General features: G+C 37.8%; 1 protein-coding gene across 2 annotated transcripts in view; it reads right to left on the bottom strand.

Annotated features, from left to right (window-relative positions):
- Nucleotides 1-2,659: 2,659 nt before the first annotated feature.
- Prrx1 (paired related homeobox 1) overlaps nt 2,660-19,411 on the bottom strand; it is a 70,771-nt gene continuing 54,019 nt past the window's right edge. Inside the window, exons 3-5 of one of the 2 annotated variants that reach the window (XM_021244676.2) lie at nt 15,074-15,255; nt 11,090-11,161; nt 2,660-5,958 (exon numbers count right to left, since the gene is read on the bottom strand). In XM_021244676.2, the coding sequence (XP_021100335.1) occupies nt 11,107-11,161; nt 15,074-15,255 (237 nt within the window). In that variant the 3' untranslated portion in view covers nt 2,660-5,958; nt 11,090-11,106. The remainder of the gene's footprint in view (nt 5,959-11,089; nt 11,162-15,073; nt 15,256-19,411) is intronic. The other variant, XM_004865244.3, reaches the window with a different exon arrangement.

The following is a 19,411-nucleotide window of genomic DNA, read 5'->3' on the forward strand; positions in this document are numbered from 1 at the left end:
TAAACCTCAATTCTTTCCCTGATGCTGGAATTCTTTGGCTGTTTGGAATTCCTTCCCAGAACATGGCAGCATGGAGAGGATCAGACCCTAGCCCTGTGCTTGTGGTCTACTCTCCTCTCTTTTCACCCCAGCCCCATCATGCACCAAGTATGGATATGTGCAAATGTGGGTGGTGAGTGTAGCATGCACATCCCAAGTCCATCAGCACACTTCCACCTCCACAGTGACCCCTTGGCCATCCCTCAAATATCTAAACCAAGAGAAGTGGTCTATGCCATCCCTAAGGTAGGCATGGGATAATTTGATCAGCAATTCCAAATCTCAAGGGCCTGAGATGTGGTCTAGAAGTGGGTGTGCAGGTTCCATGTGGGCTTCCTTAGGAGGCCTTGCACTGTGCTAAGGCAGAAGCACAGTCAGAGGAGAGTAGGTGGGCACATGGCAGAGTGTACAGCCTCATTAGGTTTACAGGTATGACTCCCATGTTTGTGTTCCCACCAATTCATATACTAAAATCCTAACCCCCAATAGAATGATACGAGGAGGTGCGGCCTTTGGGAAGTAACAGGGTTTAGAACAGGCCATGAGTGTGGAGCCTCTATGATGAGATTATCTTTATAAGAAGAAAAGGAGATAAGGACTCACTTTTTCCATCCTGTGAGGCTACAAGCAGCAGACAGCCATCCCAGGAATACCATCACCAGATCCCACTAGCATCCAGCCTCGATAACTTGAGAAAGAAATGTCTGCTGTTTAAGGTACTGAATGGGTAGTGTCTGCCTGAGCAGAATAGAACAAAGTGTGGGACCCACCTGGGGTCTAGGATCCGTGGTGCCACACAGACTAGTAGAACTTCCAGGCTGGTTGAGCTAGCCTCCAAATAAAGCCTTTTTGTGACTACTTTGATCAATTTCTGCTACTTACAACTGAAGGAGTCCTTATTAATATACACTGCTTCCATTTTTGAAAAGCACTTCTTCCTACTATAACTTGCTAATTCAACCGTTCTTCCTCTAACACTGTAGTAAACAGTACTCTTGAAGCCATAATGGTGTTTCCTTCATCTTCAATTAGCTGGTCTTTTCCACAACATGTGAGTACATTAAATATTCCTTATTACTGAAAGCCTGTCTTTTTAAACTCTGGAATAATAAGTTGATTATCTTCCTATTTCTCAAATAGTTCCTTTTCAGTAGACTTCTATAGCCCTTGCCCCAACTGTCTATATTCTTCAAAGCTCAACCTTCCTCTTTGGGCTGAAACCTTCTAAAAGCCATTTGCTGGAATTAATTATTTGATTTGCAATAATAATCTCTTATCTTGAAGAACTCATCCATTCTTATACTTCAAAGTATCAACATCCTAAAAATTAACCTCAAACTTCTATGTCTACCCTTGATGGAAATCCTACTTTCAGGACTTTGCCTACTGGGTGCTTACATTTATAGATTTTGGGTTCAATAATATATCTACACTTGATCTTAGCCATCAATTAGATGAATAATACATCTAATAATAATATATCAATAAAGCTGCAATTATCTTGTGTAATTGGGTGTATCCTGTTTTTGTCAGTTTTATCAGTGATTCTTTCTCCTAGACTTTAAACCAGTATTATCTTTTACTCTGTCCATTTTGTCCTTCTTGCCACGATGTCGTACTAAATCTGTCCTTCCAAGATGTTTCTTGTTCATCCATTTTTTGTTCCCCCTCAGAAATCTCTAACTGATCTGTTTTCAGTTTCTATTCTGCTATAGTTTATCTTCATTATTTTATAATAAAAGTTCTTCTAAGATAGAAAGTTTTTCATGACATGTTTTTTCTGGCTTGAAATCTTCCAGTGGATCTCTATGGCCTGAGGAAAAGTCTAAACTCCTTCCTCTTGAGAGTAGGGCTCAGCATTAATCTTCCACTCTCTACAACCCACCCAGGCTCATCTAATCATATTTCCCAAAGCAAATTCCTCATTCCTGTATCCCTGCCTTTATCCCTCTTCTCCATTCTACATCACCCCCCTCTCTACCTGTCAAATTATTGCTGATAAATTTCAAATCCTGGTTCCCGTATAAAAAGTTCACAGTGTTTTCTTCCTTTCTTTTCTCCAATCCTTCTGTCTGGTCTATTTGTTTGACACTTATTAATTTATTGTCTTGCACTGTTGCAAAAATTTGTGGCCATTTAAACTAGATTTTAAATGGTATGAAAACAGAACCTATGTTTCACAATGTGGTTTTTTTTATTATCTTCATTATTACACATTCTATGCTGTGCATGATGGGTAACTTATGGTTTTTTATTTTGCTATTTCTTTATTTTAAAGTAAAAAGTTGTGCTTTACATGAAGTCTTTTTTGTGGTCATAGAGTATCTAGTATTGTGGATGCTGTTGGTGGTAAAAACAAGTTGCTAAAAAACTCATGGAAATTTCACTCTACATTATTAATAAATATCTTCCTTCTTCACACCATTGTCTTTGTTTTTGAAGAACAATAGATTATTTTCCTTTTATAAGAAATAATATCATATTCTGATAAAAAGTTCTCTTGTTTATAAACCTTTTTTACTTTATTGTTCTCTGTGTAATCTTGGATCCTAGCAAAGCTGTGCTTTTGAAGTTTAAAGAGAAAAGAATTAGCAGACACAAATGTACATAACAAAAGACATTATAGTATCCTTCTTTCATTTTATTGAAAAGGAATCATTTCTATTCTAGCGCAAACAATGTATTTTACATCATAAAGCAAGATATAATTTACATATTACACTTCTTATGAGACCTTTATATCATTATGTCATTCCCTTTTTTATTAGGTCACCTCTTCTGGTTTAACTTAATTGCCAAGTGTCCTACAAATCAGCATCTTCTTTTAGGAGGGCCTGGAGACACAGATAATTCACATTGTTCATTTGCATCTGGGTGAATGATGGAACAGAAGTGTGCCCCAAAGTTGATGGTACTGAGACTCTCCTCTGACAGCTGGCTCAAGAGCCAGAATGCTATTCCTCCAAATCACATATCAAAGTTGAACTTTAAAAAAAATCAATAATAAAAGAACAAAACTGAGTGCTTGCTGCCACTATATGTATATTCTTTGATCAAGTGCTCAAATAATAGATGTTTGTAGAATTAGTTAACCAGCAATGAACATTCAGATGACTGATCAGCACTGGTTATTCTGTGTAATACTCAGACACTTCTTACCTAAGGCACTGGATAAAACCCCGTGATTTCCCCTACTATTCACATTTATGGGGTCAGACTTTTCTCTTGGCCATGGAAGTTGATGTATGGATAAAGATTTCAAAGGACTTTGATATGATCCTCTAGCTCTATGATTCTCCCCTTCTAAGATTGTCTTCTAACTTTATCTCCTTCTTAGCAAAACCTTTTTGGGTGTGATTTCTGTTCCTTTCCTATGATACAAATTCTCTTTGAGCTGCACCCTTCCAACTTCACACCCCCAAAGTCAGCAGTCTCTTGCATTAGATTCACTTCCAAATCAAAGAACACCTCAGTTTGTAAGGACATGCTGTTCCTTTGAAACCCAATGGTCCAAAGGAATTAAATGGGACAAAATAATAAGTTGAGAGACTCCTCAGAATCAAGTAGTGTGTGCTGTTCAGCCAGCCTACATGAACCATTCCTAAGAAACATTTTAATAGTGTGTTACAAGAAGAGGGAATCAATTGTTGAAGGCAAAATACATAAGATGGGATTCCTTCTCACTACTGGAAGAAACAGAAACTCAACACATGAAATATATTTTCAAATGGCTTTTTGACTGAAAAAAAAATACCAGCCTTAGCTCAATCTGATATACCAAGGGAAATGCAAATGTGTGTTAAAAGTGCACTTTACACCCTAAATTCCTTGCCCATCACTCAGTACAAAGTTGGTACATTTGGCTAAAATCAATCTAAAGCTTTTTAATCATTGGTAACTAAAATTATTAGAACCAAGTAGGTCAGGCTAAGAATATAAGTTAAAAATGTCTATTCTGTGTGTTTTAAATTATTCTTTGGTCAAATGTTGTGATTTTTGAGATATCTGAAAATATATACCTATATCTCATTTCCAAATACAAGGTTATAAGTATGTACAGCAAGGTAGCATTTCCTTGCAAGAAACAAAGCATCTGGGTGCCATATGATTTCATTGACATTGTACATTTTCATAGTTCCTTTCCTCCCATGGCCACAGAATGCTAGACATACCAAGAACACAGGAAATAATGAAGGAGCAATGAATAGAGCCTCACAACACCCCTGTGAGGTAGGTAAGTATTGTCAAACCCATTTTTAAATAGGTAAACTGAGGCACCACATGGTAATGTAGTTTGGTCAAGTCCACCTGGCAAGTTACAAACATATGTCTGGGAACAAAGAGATAGAAACAAAGAAATATATGTTTTGAATCCCAGCCCTAGATGCTAAGCTTTATTTCAAAATACTAAAAAATAAAATTTCATAATTGCCTTTAAAATTTTGAGAATTTAGACAAACCTTTGTGTATTCCACTTAAACATATGTTTTGCCTTTTATATTTCTGTAGAGTGAAGACAGAGCAGATGACTAAACATCTTTCTCTCACCTAAGTGTAATTCCCATGATAGATCAGAATAGAATTCAGGCTCCAAATTCAGAGACACCTTTATAGTCTCTAACACTTTCTAATTCATTTTAAAGCCCCAATGTGAAAATGAGACCTATTCTTAAACACCTGCCCTGCCAATTGCTCTGTGGCCTTAATGAAAATTTTGTGTAGAATAAAAAAAGAAGCAAGATACCTAATTAACATTTTATCACTGTTGAGATAAAGATAGTAGTGATGAAGTGAAATTTGCTTTTTGTAGTGTTTGAGAAACTGCAATCTCAAGCTTGCAATATTTTATATATATAATATATAAATATATACAGTATTTATATATAAGTGTGCATCTGACTACTCTTAAGGCACCAAAAAGATGTAGCTCATGCCTTTTACAATTCAGTCTTTGTCTTCCTAGAGAAATTTCTCTCCCTCTCTTGAGTGAAAAGTATTTCCTCTATCAAGTTGCCTGTGACAGCAAATTGTTTAAAGATAACAAGTATCTTTAATTTAAGATGGCCAATTGGATAAGGATATAGAGTGGTGTTGATGGTGATATAATAATATATAGCTTAAATCCTAAGTCCATAGTTTATATCTAGAGCTTAGAATTAGCCAGACACAGCCAATCACATTGATTAACAAGCTAGTGACCAGAAATTATACACAATTCTTTTTTTCCAGTAGCTGATGAAAAGCCTTACCATGTCCAACAGACATTGAAATGAGAAGGGGAATCATACTGGGTACACAGTCTTCAACAGACTTTGGCTTTTCAAAAGCTCCTAAAGAGAACTTGGAAGATGACAGAGTAAGGCACTGGGGTTCAAACAGGTTGATGAGGTGACTACAGGTATTTGTTCTGAATATATATGTAATTTCTTTGGCTGCTGAAGATTTTCTGAAAATCTCATACAATTATGGGATGAGTGGGCTGAACCTAACTGAAGATGCTTGGAGTATATTAAGCAATGCATGAATAGAAGGAAAAACAAAATAAACACATACAGAAACAAATGATGTGATATCCCAGAGGGAGGAGGAACATTTCTTAACTAATTTTCATTTTGCTCCACTCCTGCTTTTTTCTGCCATGGTCCCAATATTTTGGTTCTGTTTTGTTTGTTTGTTTGTTTGTTTTTACTTTTTTTCCAGCGGAAGAAGAAATGACAGAGCAGGATAGGTGTCTTATTGTTTTTGATTTCTTCTTAGGCCTGTTTAATTATTGTTTTTCCTCAGTTGACTGTTGGCACCTGGTTCCTCTGTAAACTATATTCCTTGGCCTTCAGTCTCAGGTTGGCAATGCTGTTGGCCATGTTCACACCCTGTGCAGGGCTATTGTTGGCACATGTGGCAGAATAAGTAGCCATGGCGCTGTAGGGACAAAGGAGAAAGCAGGGAGAATAACAGGCATTAGTTTCACAAAGCTGTGAGTCTGTGCCCCAGATGGTTGTACTCTCAGGAAGGGGGCAGGCAGGGGCAGGGTGCTGGACAAGATGACCTTCACGGCCTCTGACAGCTCCAGCTTCCTGTTACTCTAAGGCTTTTGGGAAAGGGTAGCCATGTTTTGCAGGGCAGGAGAAAGCAGAGGAGAATGAGACAGGAGAGGGAGAGGTATTTGCTAATGTTGAACACAGTGAGTAATGATTTATTTCCAGGGTGACAGAAGAAAATTGCTCAAGTTGAAAAGCAGGTGCGTCTTCATATGGCTAACACAATGCATAATCTCTCTTTCTGCCTACATCAACCAGCCTGTAGGTGAGGAAGAAAAGCAAGCAGTTGATAAACTAAAGAGGATTTTGCTTCTTCATTCTGTATAGCTGACCTTAATTTTAACACTTGTTAGATAATCTATAAATACCATAATAAATAATGTGCTTAGAAAATCAGTTAAAAATAACCAACATAACTTCTCTGCCATTCTTTATTCACTGGTTCATAGTACAAAGGACTGCCAAATTAAGAAATTCCTATCAACCAGGCTTGATTTTCTAATTTCTCCTCAAAAGTACTTTAGAAGTACACATTGCATTTTGGGTCAGTTATTTTGAAAAAGTTAAAAATTTCTAAATAAACTTCAAAAGTCCAAAACTCACACTTCTGACCTCAGAGGCAACTGTTTTTCACTGTCCTTATTGCTCAGAAAATCCTGAAGTTGGCCTGGGGATTTAGCTCAGTGGTTTCAACGCCTGCTATGCAAGCGCTAGGACCCGAGTTTGATCCCTGGTACCAAAAAAAAAAAAAAAAGAAAAGAAAAACCTGAAGTTGTTTTTCATTATCAGAAATTATACTTAAAGCCTAAGAAAACAACTGAGCAGAGATGTATCACTGATAGATTTCTGTTAATTGACAGGAGACTCTTATAAAGGAAAAAGAAATGAGGTTGTAGACTTGGCTAAAAATTATTATTTTATACTAAATAGTTAAAAGGAGGTTCATTTGAACTAAATGAAAATGTTTGTAGTTGTTTCTAAGATTAGCAAAATCTCTTTGAACTGAGGGCTGGAATGAGATAGAGTTGAAAATGGAATCACATGTACTTTTCTCTTGTCTTCATTCCAGTGGAATTTTGTCAGCTACATAACAGTTTGTGGTTTTGGAGATCAAGTGACAAGATCAGAAAGAGAAAACTAAAGCTACTCTAAGTGGAGAGAATATATTATTGACAGTTATCTGGGGCACCGCATGATTAGACTCATACTTGCATATTTCAGCTCAGTTACTAGCAATTAACCCGGGAAAATTAAATTAAAGAAATATAATTAGTTCCAGATTACTCTATCTTTCCAGAAATAGTCTTAAAGCATTGGTGTAAATGTGTGGGTGATTTCATGAGAAAGAGAGAGACAGTGTGTGTGTGTGTGTGTGTGTGTGTGAGAGAGAGAGAGAGAGAGAGATAGCAGAAAGACAGAGGCAGAAGAGCACACAGTTAAGGCAAATTTAAATTAGGAGTGAGCTAAAGGGCCAGATAAATTATTGAGGTAGAAAACATTTTTGATTTTTTTAGAGTGCAACAAGAACTGACATTTACAGTATGTTCAAAACTCACATATATATCATCAAGTTCCTAGATGAACTATATGCGTCCATTCAAGACTACTAGAAATATATGTATCCATCAAGCCTATAGGCAAGAAATTTCTAGGATATATCAAGAATCCAAAGAACTAATAGCTAAGAAAAGACATAATTGTATTTAATAAATGCACTTAAGTCATTGATTATTATAAGATCAACCAAGTTAGCCTTTCTCAACCAGGTGTCTGTGAGAGAAGCCCAAAAGACTGTACACACTCATTATCATTTTAAACACATAGGAGACAAGCTGGAATTATGAGATATCAGTATTATTTGATAAGAACTGAGAATAAAATTCAATGGATAAAACTTCATGACAGATCATAAAGAAAAAATTCTCTGGTGATAAATTACAGATTATCATGGTGTATTGTGCTTTTAAGTACTTGACCTAATTTCCTGAGAGATGTTTTTACCATTCTTTGAGATTCTGGACAAGCAAGGTTGTATTTAACAGAAACTCACCCTTTTTTTCATAACCAAAATATGTTTCACATTCTTAGCAAAGGAAATTGGAACTTTAGGATATTATTTTAGTTTACTGAAATTGTTGTTACTATTTTCCAGAAGTGTCTACTATATTGTGATTGCAGTTTTGTCTACAAGATTCATGCTGTAGTCACTGCATCGTCTACTGACTGTATCATCAGATAGTCTAGCCTGGGGACTTATTATTATAACACATTTCTTAGAAATATTGAAGTTTTTCTTTTTAATGAAGGCCAGACAATAATATCTGAAGAGATGAATGTTGATCTATTTTCTTACTTAAAAACAAATAAATGGGAGTGAGGATCACATGTTCCACAGAAGATTGGATATTCTCCAAGACATTTTTCACTTACTGCATTTCCACAGTGGGGAACTGTTTCCTTGTCCAATTATGTGGTGGTGCTGGTATATGAACATCATGGTAGTACTATAATGAGTCTGGGACAATGTTCTATAGGAACCTCTCAACTTAATGGAATGTGAGGATCACAGAGGAATTGATATGAATGCATAACTTTTCCAACTTCCTAAGTGCTCCATAAGTGATTCTGTTTTCACTTGATGTATTTGTAAACTTTCACTTGTTATGTTAATAAACTTTCAAAACCTTGATCTACTTATTCCAGCATTACATGACCCTGGTATGTAGCATAAAAAAACAGAAGCCATCTTAATTTACTGCCTCTCAACAAATGTCTAGAATATACGAGAAACTACAAATAGGGATTTTAATGATATTTTGTGCACATACAAAAAAATTATGTCTATTTTCCTCCAGTAATTGACATGGGTCTAGTTTTGTGACTTGAGCTAAATGTGCCGTATAGGCAATCAGTGGGCAGTCCTTGGATATGCCAGCAACAAACAAGACCAGTTACAGGTCAGAAAAGATAGAATTAATGAGTGACCCCTGTAAGAATAGCTTAGTCATGCTTTAAACATGGCATTAGAAGATGGCAAGGACTTGCTTCCTAAAATGATAACACATGCCAGAAAGCCTTAAATAGCTACCAATCTGAGAAAATATCCATGACCATCTGTTTTCTACATCATGGAAATTTCTTAAGTTCTGTTTCAGGGAAAGAAAGAGAACCTTGAAGTGTCTTGCTACAAGACAGAAATCTACCAGGGCAATTAGCTGTTTCCAACCTATTTATGGAACCATTCAGACTGTGTAAAGTGACTATTCCTTCCTATTCAGGATTAAACTCCCTGGGATAAATAAGACTAAAACTAAGTGATTTTTGTAGGTTAAGTATAGTACAACAACCAAAAGCCTGCTTAATGACAGGAGCCATGTTTTCCTGTCAGCAGGGTGCAGATAGGAACTGAGTCCTAAGGCTGAGTTTATAGAGTTGGCTAAAGCACCATTTTTATTTAATTTTTAGTGAAGCTCCTATATCTGAAACCAAAAATTTACAGTAAGTGCATTGAGACATTAGAGATGAAAATGAAATGCTTGCACCATGTCTGCTGACTCAGCAAGCCTACCCTGGGACTTCCCCAGAGTTTAAGTAAGCTTGAGATCTTTCCATGTCCTTATTTGGAGATTCCTAGCAGATGCAGCTCAGCCACAGAGAGCAGAATGCTGACCCCACCCAAGAGTGGGAGTGCTGTTCTCACAGGTGACAAATCATTTACAATCAATTCAACCTACTCTGAGAGGTTGTAGTGAGGAGGAAATGTGTTAAAATAACTGCCAAATGCTAAATAAGTTCAGAAACGACTATTCATGGCATGATTTTAAAGCCAGAAAACTTAGGGACATCTGTCTCTCTGATTTCAAGTCACCCATGGTGTGAATATTATAAATCACATACAGTTGAGGATGGCTTGAGAAACAAAGTCATTAGCTCAGTTTTCAATTTTAATGTTATTTTCTATTTGTCCTTTTTCATCAAATGATGACAACCTCTTTAAAGTTTCGCTCCAATGATAAATCTGTCCACCCACGAAGTCTGTGGGGTCTTCCTAAGAATAGGAGTTTGATCAGCTCAAGCTTTTTTCAAAGGCTACCGTTTCTGTAATGTGTAGAAGTTGGAGTCCATCTCTTTGGTTTATTCTTTGGTCAATGCAAGAAAATTGGAAGTATTCTTGCTTTGCCCAAGGAAATTCAATACCAGTTTTCCTAGGGAAAATTAAAGTGAGATATCATGAATCATTGTGGAAGTGATTTGGTGTGATTTAAATAGTCATTTCTAACTTTGGTTTTTGAAATTCTGAAGTTAATTTTAATATATATTTAGTTCTTATATGCAGACACACTTAGACCACATCCATAAGCGTTCTATTTGCACTACACATTAAGCAATTCTTCAGCAATGTTTAACTTTTCTTTCTAGAAATGTTTTCATATATACAAAACCTCTTGACACAAAGCCTTTTATTGCCACAAAATTTTGTATTTCTTTTTTTAAATGCACAGTACTTATCTATGGGTTCCAAACACACTTGTGAGATATGTCATTGGAAACTATTACGAGCTCAATTGCAGAAACAAAGAGTACACAAGAAATCAGTGAGCTGACTAGCCTGAGAAAAAATAAGGGCAAGGACAAAAACACAGTTCTGATCCCTGCCTCATACCCTCCAGTCATCTAAAACCTCACTATTCAGTGTGTACTGAGTGTGAACAGGTTTTAGCATCACCTTGGAAAGAAGCCCACCCTAGACCTAGTGAATTGCAGTCAGCCTGAACATAGCCCCAGGTGATAACATGCGCAGCCATCTTTGAGGGGCTCTGCTCTTGACTCTCAATACTACTCTTAATTTTATGAACACATTTTCTTGTAGCTCTGTCTTCTTCCGATATTCCCCAATCAAGGACCTCACTGCTTACATTTCTAGGATTTCACCCCCCCCTTTCTTAAACATACTTAATTCCCCCTTAATCCCTACCCCCAGCAGCCACCCTTCTCCCCCTCTGACAAGTTACCTTTTCAGTGTCTTCCGTTAGAATCCGTTATGAAGCCCCTCGTGTAAACAACATCTTGGGAGGGACGAGGATCTATTTTTGAAAGTGTGAAAGGGAGAAATGAGCCAAATGCGTTCAGCAGATGTCAGGCAGCACCATGACCATGACCAAATCAGGAGGGGAGGAGGAGGAGGTGGAGGAGGAGGAAGAGGGAGGGAGGGAAACTGGACAAGGACAGTCAGCCTCTCTTTCACTTGTCACCAGTTTTCTTTTAAGTCCAGCTCTCCCTGTGGAAATAGTACTGAAGACTAACGCTGCAGAGCCAGCCCATTGGTTATCTACCTTTCCCAGGAAGAGAAATGACTTGAGGAAAGCTTTCTGGGCTACTTCTTTTCAAATAATAGTCAAAAGTCTAAGCCTTGTGTAAGGCTTAACTGCTATCCAAGAGACAAAACACTAGAAGATTAGCAATTCCAGGGATGTGTGTGGTTTATTCTCATAATCTGCTTCAGGAAAATCATTTAGGACTAAGCAGTGGGTGTGCATTCCAAAAGAAATCTTCCTTCAACAAGCCACAGGTAAAGAAGACACCTGGTAGGACAGTAGCATCCCCACTGGGGAATGCTTTGCTGCTCTGGTGACTCAGTTGCTTGCCTGACATCATCATCTGCAACATGCTCAAGAAAATACATGCGGTAATGACATGCTATAATTAGAGTGAACTGTACGTTCAGTTTGTGAGGGACAGTCCTAGCTTATAACCGTTGTCCTAATATAATTATTAATATTACTTCCCTCTCAAAAATATCAGTTTGGGTGATAAATTATACAGCCACCAGTCTGAATGTAAGACACCCAGAAAAAAATGTGTTGGCTATTTCCCAGCTCATAATTCTTAGCATGCACAAATAACTGCTTTTGTTCTTTGGTTTCCATCTTCCAGGGAACAGCTGAGAAAGTCAGCAAGTTGTCCTGTCTGACAGACTTTCTACTCACTCTCTCTGGGCTGCATGACCAACCTACACCCAGCAGTCATCCCAATGGGATGCCCCCATGCCCAGAGTATAGCTCTCAGGCATGCCTCACTGATGGGAGACACACCTTGAATCAAAAAGGGATGCTTAGGTAGTTTTCCAATATTACCACTTTTCCTTACCCCAACAGAATGGAATATTTAATTGGAATGAAAAATATGGTCATTGACCTAATATGTTGGACAGAAACAGGGACCACAAGAACTAGTTCTAATTCTACTTGCTGAAGACTTAAAATTGTGCAAGTGTTCAGTCTTCTCTTCTTTGGAAGTGGAGCAAGAATAGAGCTATCACACAGCAATGTTCCCAAGATTAATCAAGAGAAATGCCTTTTAATGAATGTCACATGTGAAGTAACTAACTTGACATTATAATACCAACAAGAATAGCAAGTTAATTTTCCACAACACAAAAGGTGTATCATTTCCTTTGCTTTTCACCACTTGCTTTACTTAACAATAGTTATATTTCCTAGCACTCTTCAAAGTGGACATCATAATATAATTGATTCTAAACACAGCAGAAAAACCTGCATATAACAGAATAGTGCTTTGTCACTTTTAGCAATTAACCAAAATATAAACACTTGAGCAAACACTGGATTGATTAAATTACCACTTTAAATCATGGCTTTTCTACTTATACTTGGAGATTAATTTATTCTTATTACAGAATATGAACAGTTTCTATGATATTGCTTTAATTAGTTTTTACAAACTCTGAATCTAAGAGAAATTATATATATTTATACCATGAATATAGGCAAAACATAATAGGTTATATGATTTTAAGTGGAAAGAGCAGAATACAAAATAATATGTACACTAAGGCTAAACTTATATAAAATATAGAATTCTAGTCCCGAAAAAGAACAAACTCTTTATGTTAAGATGTGGAATCATGGACATTTTTGAAAATGATTCTAAAACTTCTATATAATCTTTTCAATTAAAAGAGAATATTTCCCCAAAAGGCACACATAGGTTGCCATGTTAATAATTTCAATTAGATGCCCATATATGAAGTACAGACGATGCAGTATGGAGGTTGGATTTCTGCTTTGGTCCAGGTTATATGGCCTGATACTAATTCAGGAAAGACTTCGTGCCCATTTGTGCAGTATGCTATGCTCAGCCTCCTACTGTAAGGACCATGTGGCAGCCGTCTGGACAGTTTACAGCTGGTGTGAAAAGTTCCTAAGGAGTACCAAGCAAAAAAAAAAGAAGTATTCCTTTCTAGTTCTGAGAAAATTCAAACCAGAGATCTTGAAGCATCAGGCTTTGAACTATATCCATTCCATTAGCCATTCAATGAGTCGATAGACTACTGATATTTGTGAGAGAAACAAAGAAGTCTTCTGCTTTTTAAAATATTTAACAATATATGACTTCACAATGGGCTGCAGAATGTGTTTTTAGTACATCCTATGGAAGAAGAGGTCACAGAGATTCAACTAATCTTTAAAACATTAACTAGGACACACATATAAAACTAATCTTTCAAAATGAACAAGGCTGAGGACAAAGTGGGTCCAGAACAAGGCTTTCCTGGGGTGTCCGTATCATATACCAAGACCAAAATTCAGGCTAACTTTACAGCAAGGAATATGAAAGAAGTTCCTAATGCATTTATGGTGTTTCTCTCAGAAACTGATTTGGAACAGAAGGAACAGTTAGGGGGAACTTTGAGCTTGAATTAGAACTATCAACTTTTAGAAAATATTTAAGTATTTGCATTTCACAAATGTGCTTTTTCATGGCCGGGGATATATCTCAGTGACGTAGCACCTGCCTGACAAGTGTGAGACCCTGAGTTTGATTTATGGTACCAAAAAATAAAAATAAAAAACAAAAATGTGCTTTTCACATCAAGGTTCAGCTTCAGCTAGGATATAATCTCCTGTGATTAGTTTAAAATTTGTTCAGACAATAATTAACCTTAATAAAAAGGTAAATAAAAGCATAATAAATGAACTTGCGAATACTTCTTCCAGTGAAATCATCCAGAGAGAGAGAGCTTGTAGCCATGACTTGTTTTCCTAGAGTGCTCAGGGATAAGTTTAAAGAAAGGCACTTGAAGCAATCACAACTTGTTGAGCATGCATGTCTCAGCTTCCCTACTGGTATCACCATGTGTTTTCTGAATAGCATAATAAATGGAGGTTAAGTTTCTCAATGAGATTGAAATATTGCTCTGTTGTTTTCTTCTTCAAAACAGTTCACCTTCTTATATAAAAGTTTAGTGTAAATTATGCATTTGTATTTAAAAGACACACACACCCACGCACACACTGACCCCCAAAGAAATCTCAGGAAGGTAGGTAAGAGTTATCAATAAAATATGAAGGCATTTGGGATTATAAGAAATCCTCACTAACAAAGAAATGAAGTCATGTAAATGATCAGAATGACTTTAGGTTTTCTTTCCTACTCTCTCTCTCTCTCTCTCTCTCTCTCTCTCTCTCACCTTTTCCTTCCCTTTCTCTGCCTTCTGCCCCCCTTTCTTTCTTTTTGTTTTAATTCAAAATCAAATTTACTGTGAAGTTTGCCTTTGATCTTAAACTTAGAGCCTTACATGTCAGTTCCCTGCTTGAGCATTTTAAAACAAATCTATCTTAAATTTGGAAGCGGGGTAGTTCTATCCTGGAATGCTTGCAAGAGGGACACTGGGCACAGCTATTATTAAGTGATCTTTTCTTTGGGATTCTTCCCAATCTTTGAAACCTTCGCAAGAGTTCCTGAGTCCAAGAGGAGATTGCTGATGGCCTGCCCCTCTCTCTTCTGCCCCAAACCCTGCTCCTGGGGCAACTAGGAATCTCCTGTGAAAATGTGGGAATGTCAGCAAGTTGAGTGTCTCTGCAGAGGTTAACCCAGTAGGAAGTTGTCAGCCAGCTGCAGGAGCAGCTTCGAATGTGGCTGACTGCTGAGGAGCATGTGGAAGCGGAGCGAGGGACAGTGAGCCAGTCATTCACCTGTACGGAGAAGCTGTCCCCCAGGAGAGATAATCGGTGGGCCTGGGAGCAGGACGAGGTACGATGGGCTGCTCCACAGCAGTCACATCTCCTGAGTAGGATTTGAGGAGGGAAGCGTTTTTATTGGCCAGCATGGCTCTTTCATTCCTGCGGAACTTGGCTCTTCGGTTCTGAAACCACACCTGAAGATCATTGGGAAGGGAGAAGGGCATGAGGAGAGAGGAAAAACAGAGAAGAGGTTACAGGCATGAAATCCTGGTTGATTTGACTCCTAATATTTTCCTGAGGAGGACACAAGATAGGTATAGAATTCTTCTTAGAATAATAGAAATATGCCATCATTCCTTCACAGCAGGCCCTGCTACAGAGCTCTTACGGGTTAAGACTACATGGGGCAGGGGTGTAGCTCAGTGGCACAGTGTGTGCAACAGTGCGTGCATGGAACCCTGGGTTCAACTCCCAGAACCACAAAACAAAAAGGATCAAGAAGTGCTTCCAGTAATCCAGACTCAGAGACTGGGTTTGTGATGAATCCACAGGACAGCAAAATATGAGTTAAAATCTCCTTTGTAACTATAATCAAGAAAAAGAGGAAAAATCTCATTAGACTTCTCTTAAAAGTCTTAATGATTTTTCTGAAAGTTTTTACAAAATCTTCAAAATGTGAAAACTTTATCTTTCATAATACTCATTAAATATTTTAAGAAACACTTCCATCTTTCCAAAAGTAGACTCTCTGACAAGGACTTAAAAAAAATGATTTATTTGGAAGGTGAAAAAAACACCATGAAGGGAGTACAGGAGCAACAGAAGAAAAGCAACCACCAAACTGTTCCCTGAAACCAGCTACCCCTTGAGGCACAATCCTGCAGGAACTCAGAACACTACGACTGTGGACAGAAGACAAATTCTCAAAGGTATTCCTCTGGAGCGGTGAGGAAACTGAGTATTTGTACACAGGCTTCTATCAATCATTGGTTACTAATGCTCAGTGCTTTGGAAATTCCAAACCTAGGCAGGGAAGTCTCCTGAAGTTCTAGAAAGAAACTACTGGCAGAGAAATGCAGATGCTAAAGGTCAGCAGTTGACTGGACTACATACATTTGTAGGGCTCATGGGAGATGAGTAGCATAAAGAGCATCCACAACAGCTAATAATAAACTTACCATTCATTAAGGGCTACAAGGATTAGGAATTTAGGTAGGCATATGATATACATTATTTATAGTCATCATGACAGTTCCATTTATCAGTTTTTATTATTTCTATTTTAGAAGTGAGGAAACAGTTTCAATGAGATTAAGCTGTTGAAATTTACATAAATAAATGGTTGAGATCGTTGACACAAGAATGTCCAATTTATAACTATATAGCTCTTCTATATATGACATTTTATCCACTCATTTACTCGTTCTGAAATTCTTTACAGAGTGAGTATCCAATGTGGTCCAGACCCTGCTCTAAATGTTGGGAAGAGAGATGAGAAAGACTTATTGTCTGCTCTTAAGCAGCTCACAGTTTATTAAAGAAATACACGTACATTTGAAAAATCTGCAAAGCAAATATGCTAGGAGCAATTATAGAAATGTACAACAAGGTACATGGGAGAAACAGTGTGGAGTGAGATCACTGCCCCATCACGATCAGGCAGCAGGAAAGGCCTGAGCGATTCTGGAGGTCTCTGCCCTGGGTTCCGAGACACCAGCTCCTTTGTTCTCAATTAGAGCTATCATTTTAAATATAAATATAACTGTATCAGTGCCCTGCTTGATATCATCCACTGGCTTCCCATTACCAAATAAAATGAAAATGTCTTACAATAGAACAAAGGCAATTCAGGAATTAACTGTGTCCATCAAAGAGCTACACAACTGACCTCCTACACTGGTACTCATCCTTCTCACTCCCACCCTAGACTCGAGTCTTCCTGAGTTCTGCCAAATGGATCCAGTTACTTTCCACCAACACATAATCACACCAGATGCTCCTTCTGCCTATCACATTCTTCCTCTTAGATTTTTGAGATTTGACTTTAATATCACCGCTCTGTCAAGTGTTATACTGGAAGGAACATGACTGTAAGGTCTCACAGAATTGGACAGAAACACTGGCTATACTACTTTAAAGATTTATCCTTGGGTAATTCTTTAGTTTTTATGTCCCATTGCTTCTCAGCCAATTGAGATAATGATACCCACTTACAGGTTGGTGAAGAGAGGTGGACCAGAGTAGCTGCTTAATAAATAGCCCATACCCTTTCCCCCAGGCAGACAGTGCCATTCCTTCTTCTGCTCTGACACTAATTCTTGAATGTTACTTTCACGTAGGAATCATCTTACATATCATAACTTCATGGTTTACACATCCACCTTCTCTGCCTCAGACATACTATCCTTAAGGAGAGGGTTTATATCTTATTCACCCCCAACAAACTCAAAACAGTCTCTCAATAAATATTTGAGGGAAAAAAAGGGGAAAAGGGAGGAAAATGAATCTTGCAAAGATAAATAAAGCCTGGGCACCACCCAAGAGATCTTTGTCATCCAGCAGGGAAGTTTAGCCCACAAACTACTCAGTGTATTACATGTCATGTGTTGATGAATATTTTAAATATAAATAAGCCCCAACCCAGAATGGATTGGTTCAGACTGGGAAAGGGTAGGACTGAATGGAAAATGAATAAAGTCATGGAGGGACTATTCTATCCTACTCACAAATATTCACAGTACCAAAAGTCTTTAGTGCATTAGTCATTAGTAGGGAAGGGGGAAGAAAAAATAATTTCAACACATATATTTTAGTATAATATCTATTTATCATTACATATAATTATTCTACTATATTTAATTTTTATATTATATCAACATCTATTTATTAGATATTAAATATATTGATATATAATAGGTGGGTATATAAATGTATATTTTTGATATATAGCAACTTATCTCTACATGTATATATTATAAAATAAAGGCATTTGCCTGTTATGATAGGACCAAGACGGTCCTCCGATCCAAAAAGTACTCTCATATTTTTCACTTCTACCTTTTCACTATCCAGGTTTTCTTCTTTAGGTTTCAGATCACCTTGATAAAAGTGGTACTTTACAGTACTGTGGCTTACTAGTGGTCTAAGGTTATGCACTGCACTGTGACTGAGGTTGGGGATAAGAGTTATGGGGAGTTTCAGGAGACCAGGATGGACTCAGAAGCTTAGGAGTGGGGTGTGAAAAGTAGCTTGGGAGAAGACGTCTGCCCTGGTGGAGTGGAAAGGAGAGGGTTGAGCTCTTTCCCTGTGGATCTCTTGCCTGAGCTTTAGGTGCTGCCACCCTGACTCACACTTCCTTCTCATCTCTCCTCAGGGACCCCAGGGGAACCAGAGAGCTTTCCTCTTTTGTCACTGGCAGTTTTCCTCCTGTCTCTTGGGGAACACTTTTAGGTTTCACCATGTTCTTTCATGGGGAAACATCTGTCGCTCTTCCTCTTCAGGCTGAAGGGTCCTCTAGGACCTCCCATCAACTCAAGGAATGTCCCTCATGGTGCGCTGCACCTTGTGACTCCAAAGTCCTGCCCTAGTCAAGATCCTTGTATTAGCTTGATTCCCAGTCAGTCTATAGAGTGATCATTTCCAGAAAGAAATCCCCCCAAACACCAAATGACAGAAATACAAACAATACTTTCTTTAGGAAGACAAGACAGATTTAACCACCCTCCTTATCAAAACAGCAGTTGACCATTGGTGATATGGAAGACAAGATCTTTCTGCAGAGATAACAGCACTTCTTGAGAAAGCATTTGGCCAGAAGCCTCATTTATTCAAAGTCTATTGTGTTGGGTCTTCACATCTGCATTTAAATCCTATTTCTACCACTTCCTAGCAGTATAACTTTGTGTCAAATACTTTAACCTTTCTGTGCTTCAGTTTCCTCATCTGCAGGATGAAACATCATTGAATTGATGTCAGGATAAATGACTTAGCTATGTGAAGAACGTGACTTGAGACATAAGGACTCAAATAGTGTTAGTTACTGTGCTGTTATCACCATTGTTAACGGTAATCACAGTTTGTATTATTTTCAAAATGTCTATCTTGCACTGGATGTGTCATGGCAGGGATGTTAGAGAGGACTGTTACTCTCTCTTCACCTTATCTTGCATGTTTTTACCCTTTTTCACTTCAAACATTCTGAGGATATACAAAGTCATCTGCTGGAATGCGCTCCTGACTCAGTTTCTCAGTATTCATCTCCCACTTCCACTGGCATTGACAATCATGTATGCCTACCACAAGTTTCTGGAAAGGCTGCACATCTCCAAGGGCTAGACAAGAAGACTGAGG

Source organism: Heterocephalus glaber, unplaced genomic scaffold, assembly GCF_053883595.1.
Source record: "Heterocephalus glaber isolate CG9 unplaced genomic scaffold, H.glaber_assembly_v1.0 deba00000738, whole genome shotgun sequence".
Taxonomy (NCBI): domain Eukaryota; kingdom Metazoa; phylum Chordata; class Mammalia; order Rodentia; family Bathyergidae; genus Heterocephalus; species Heterocephalus glaber.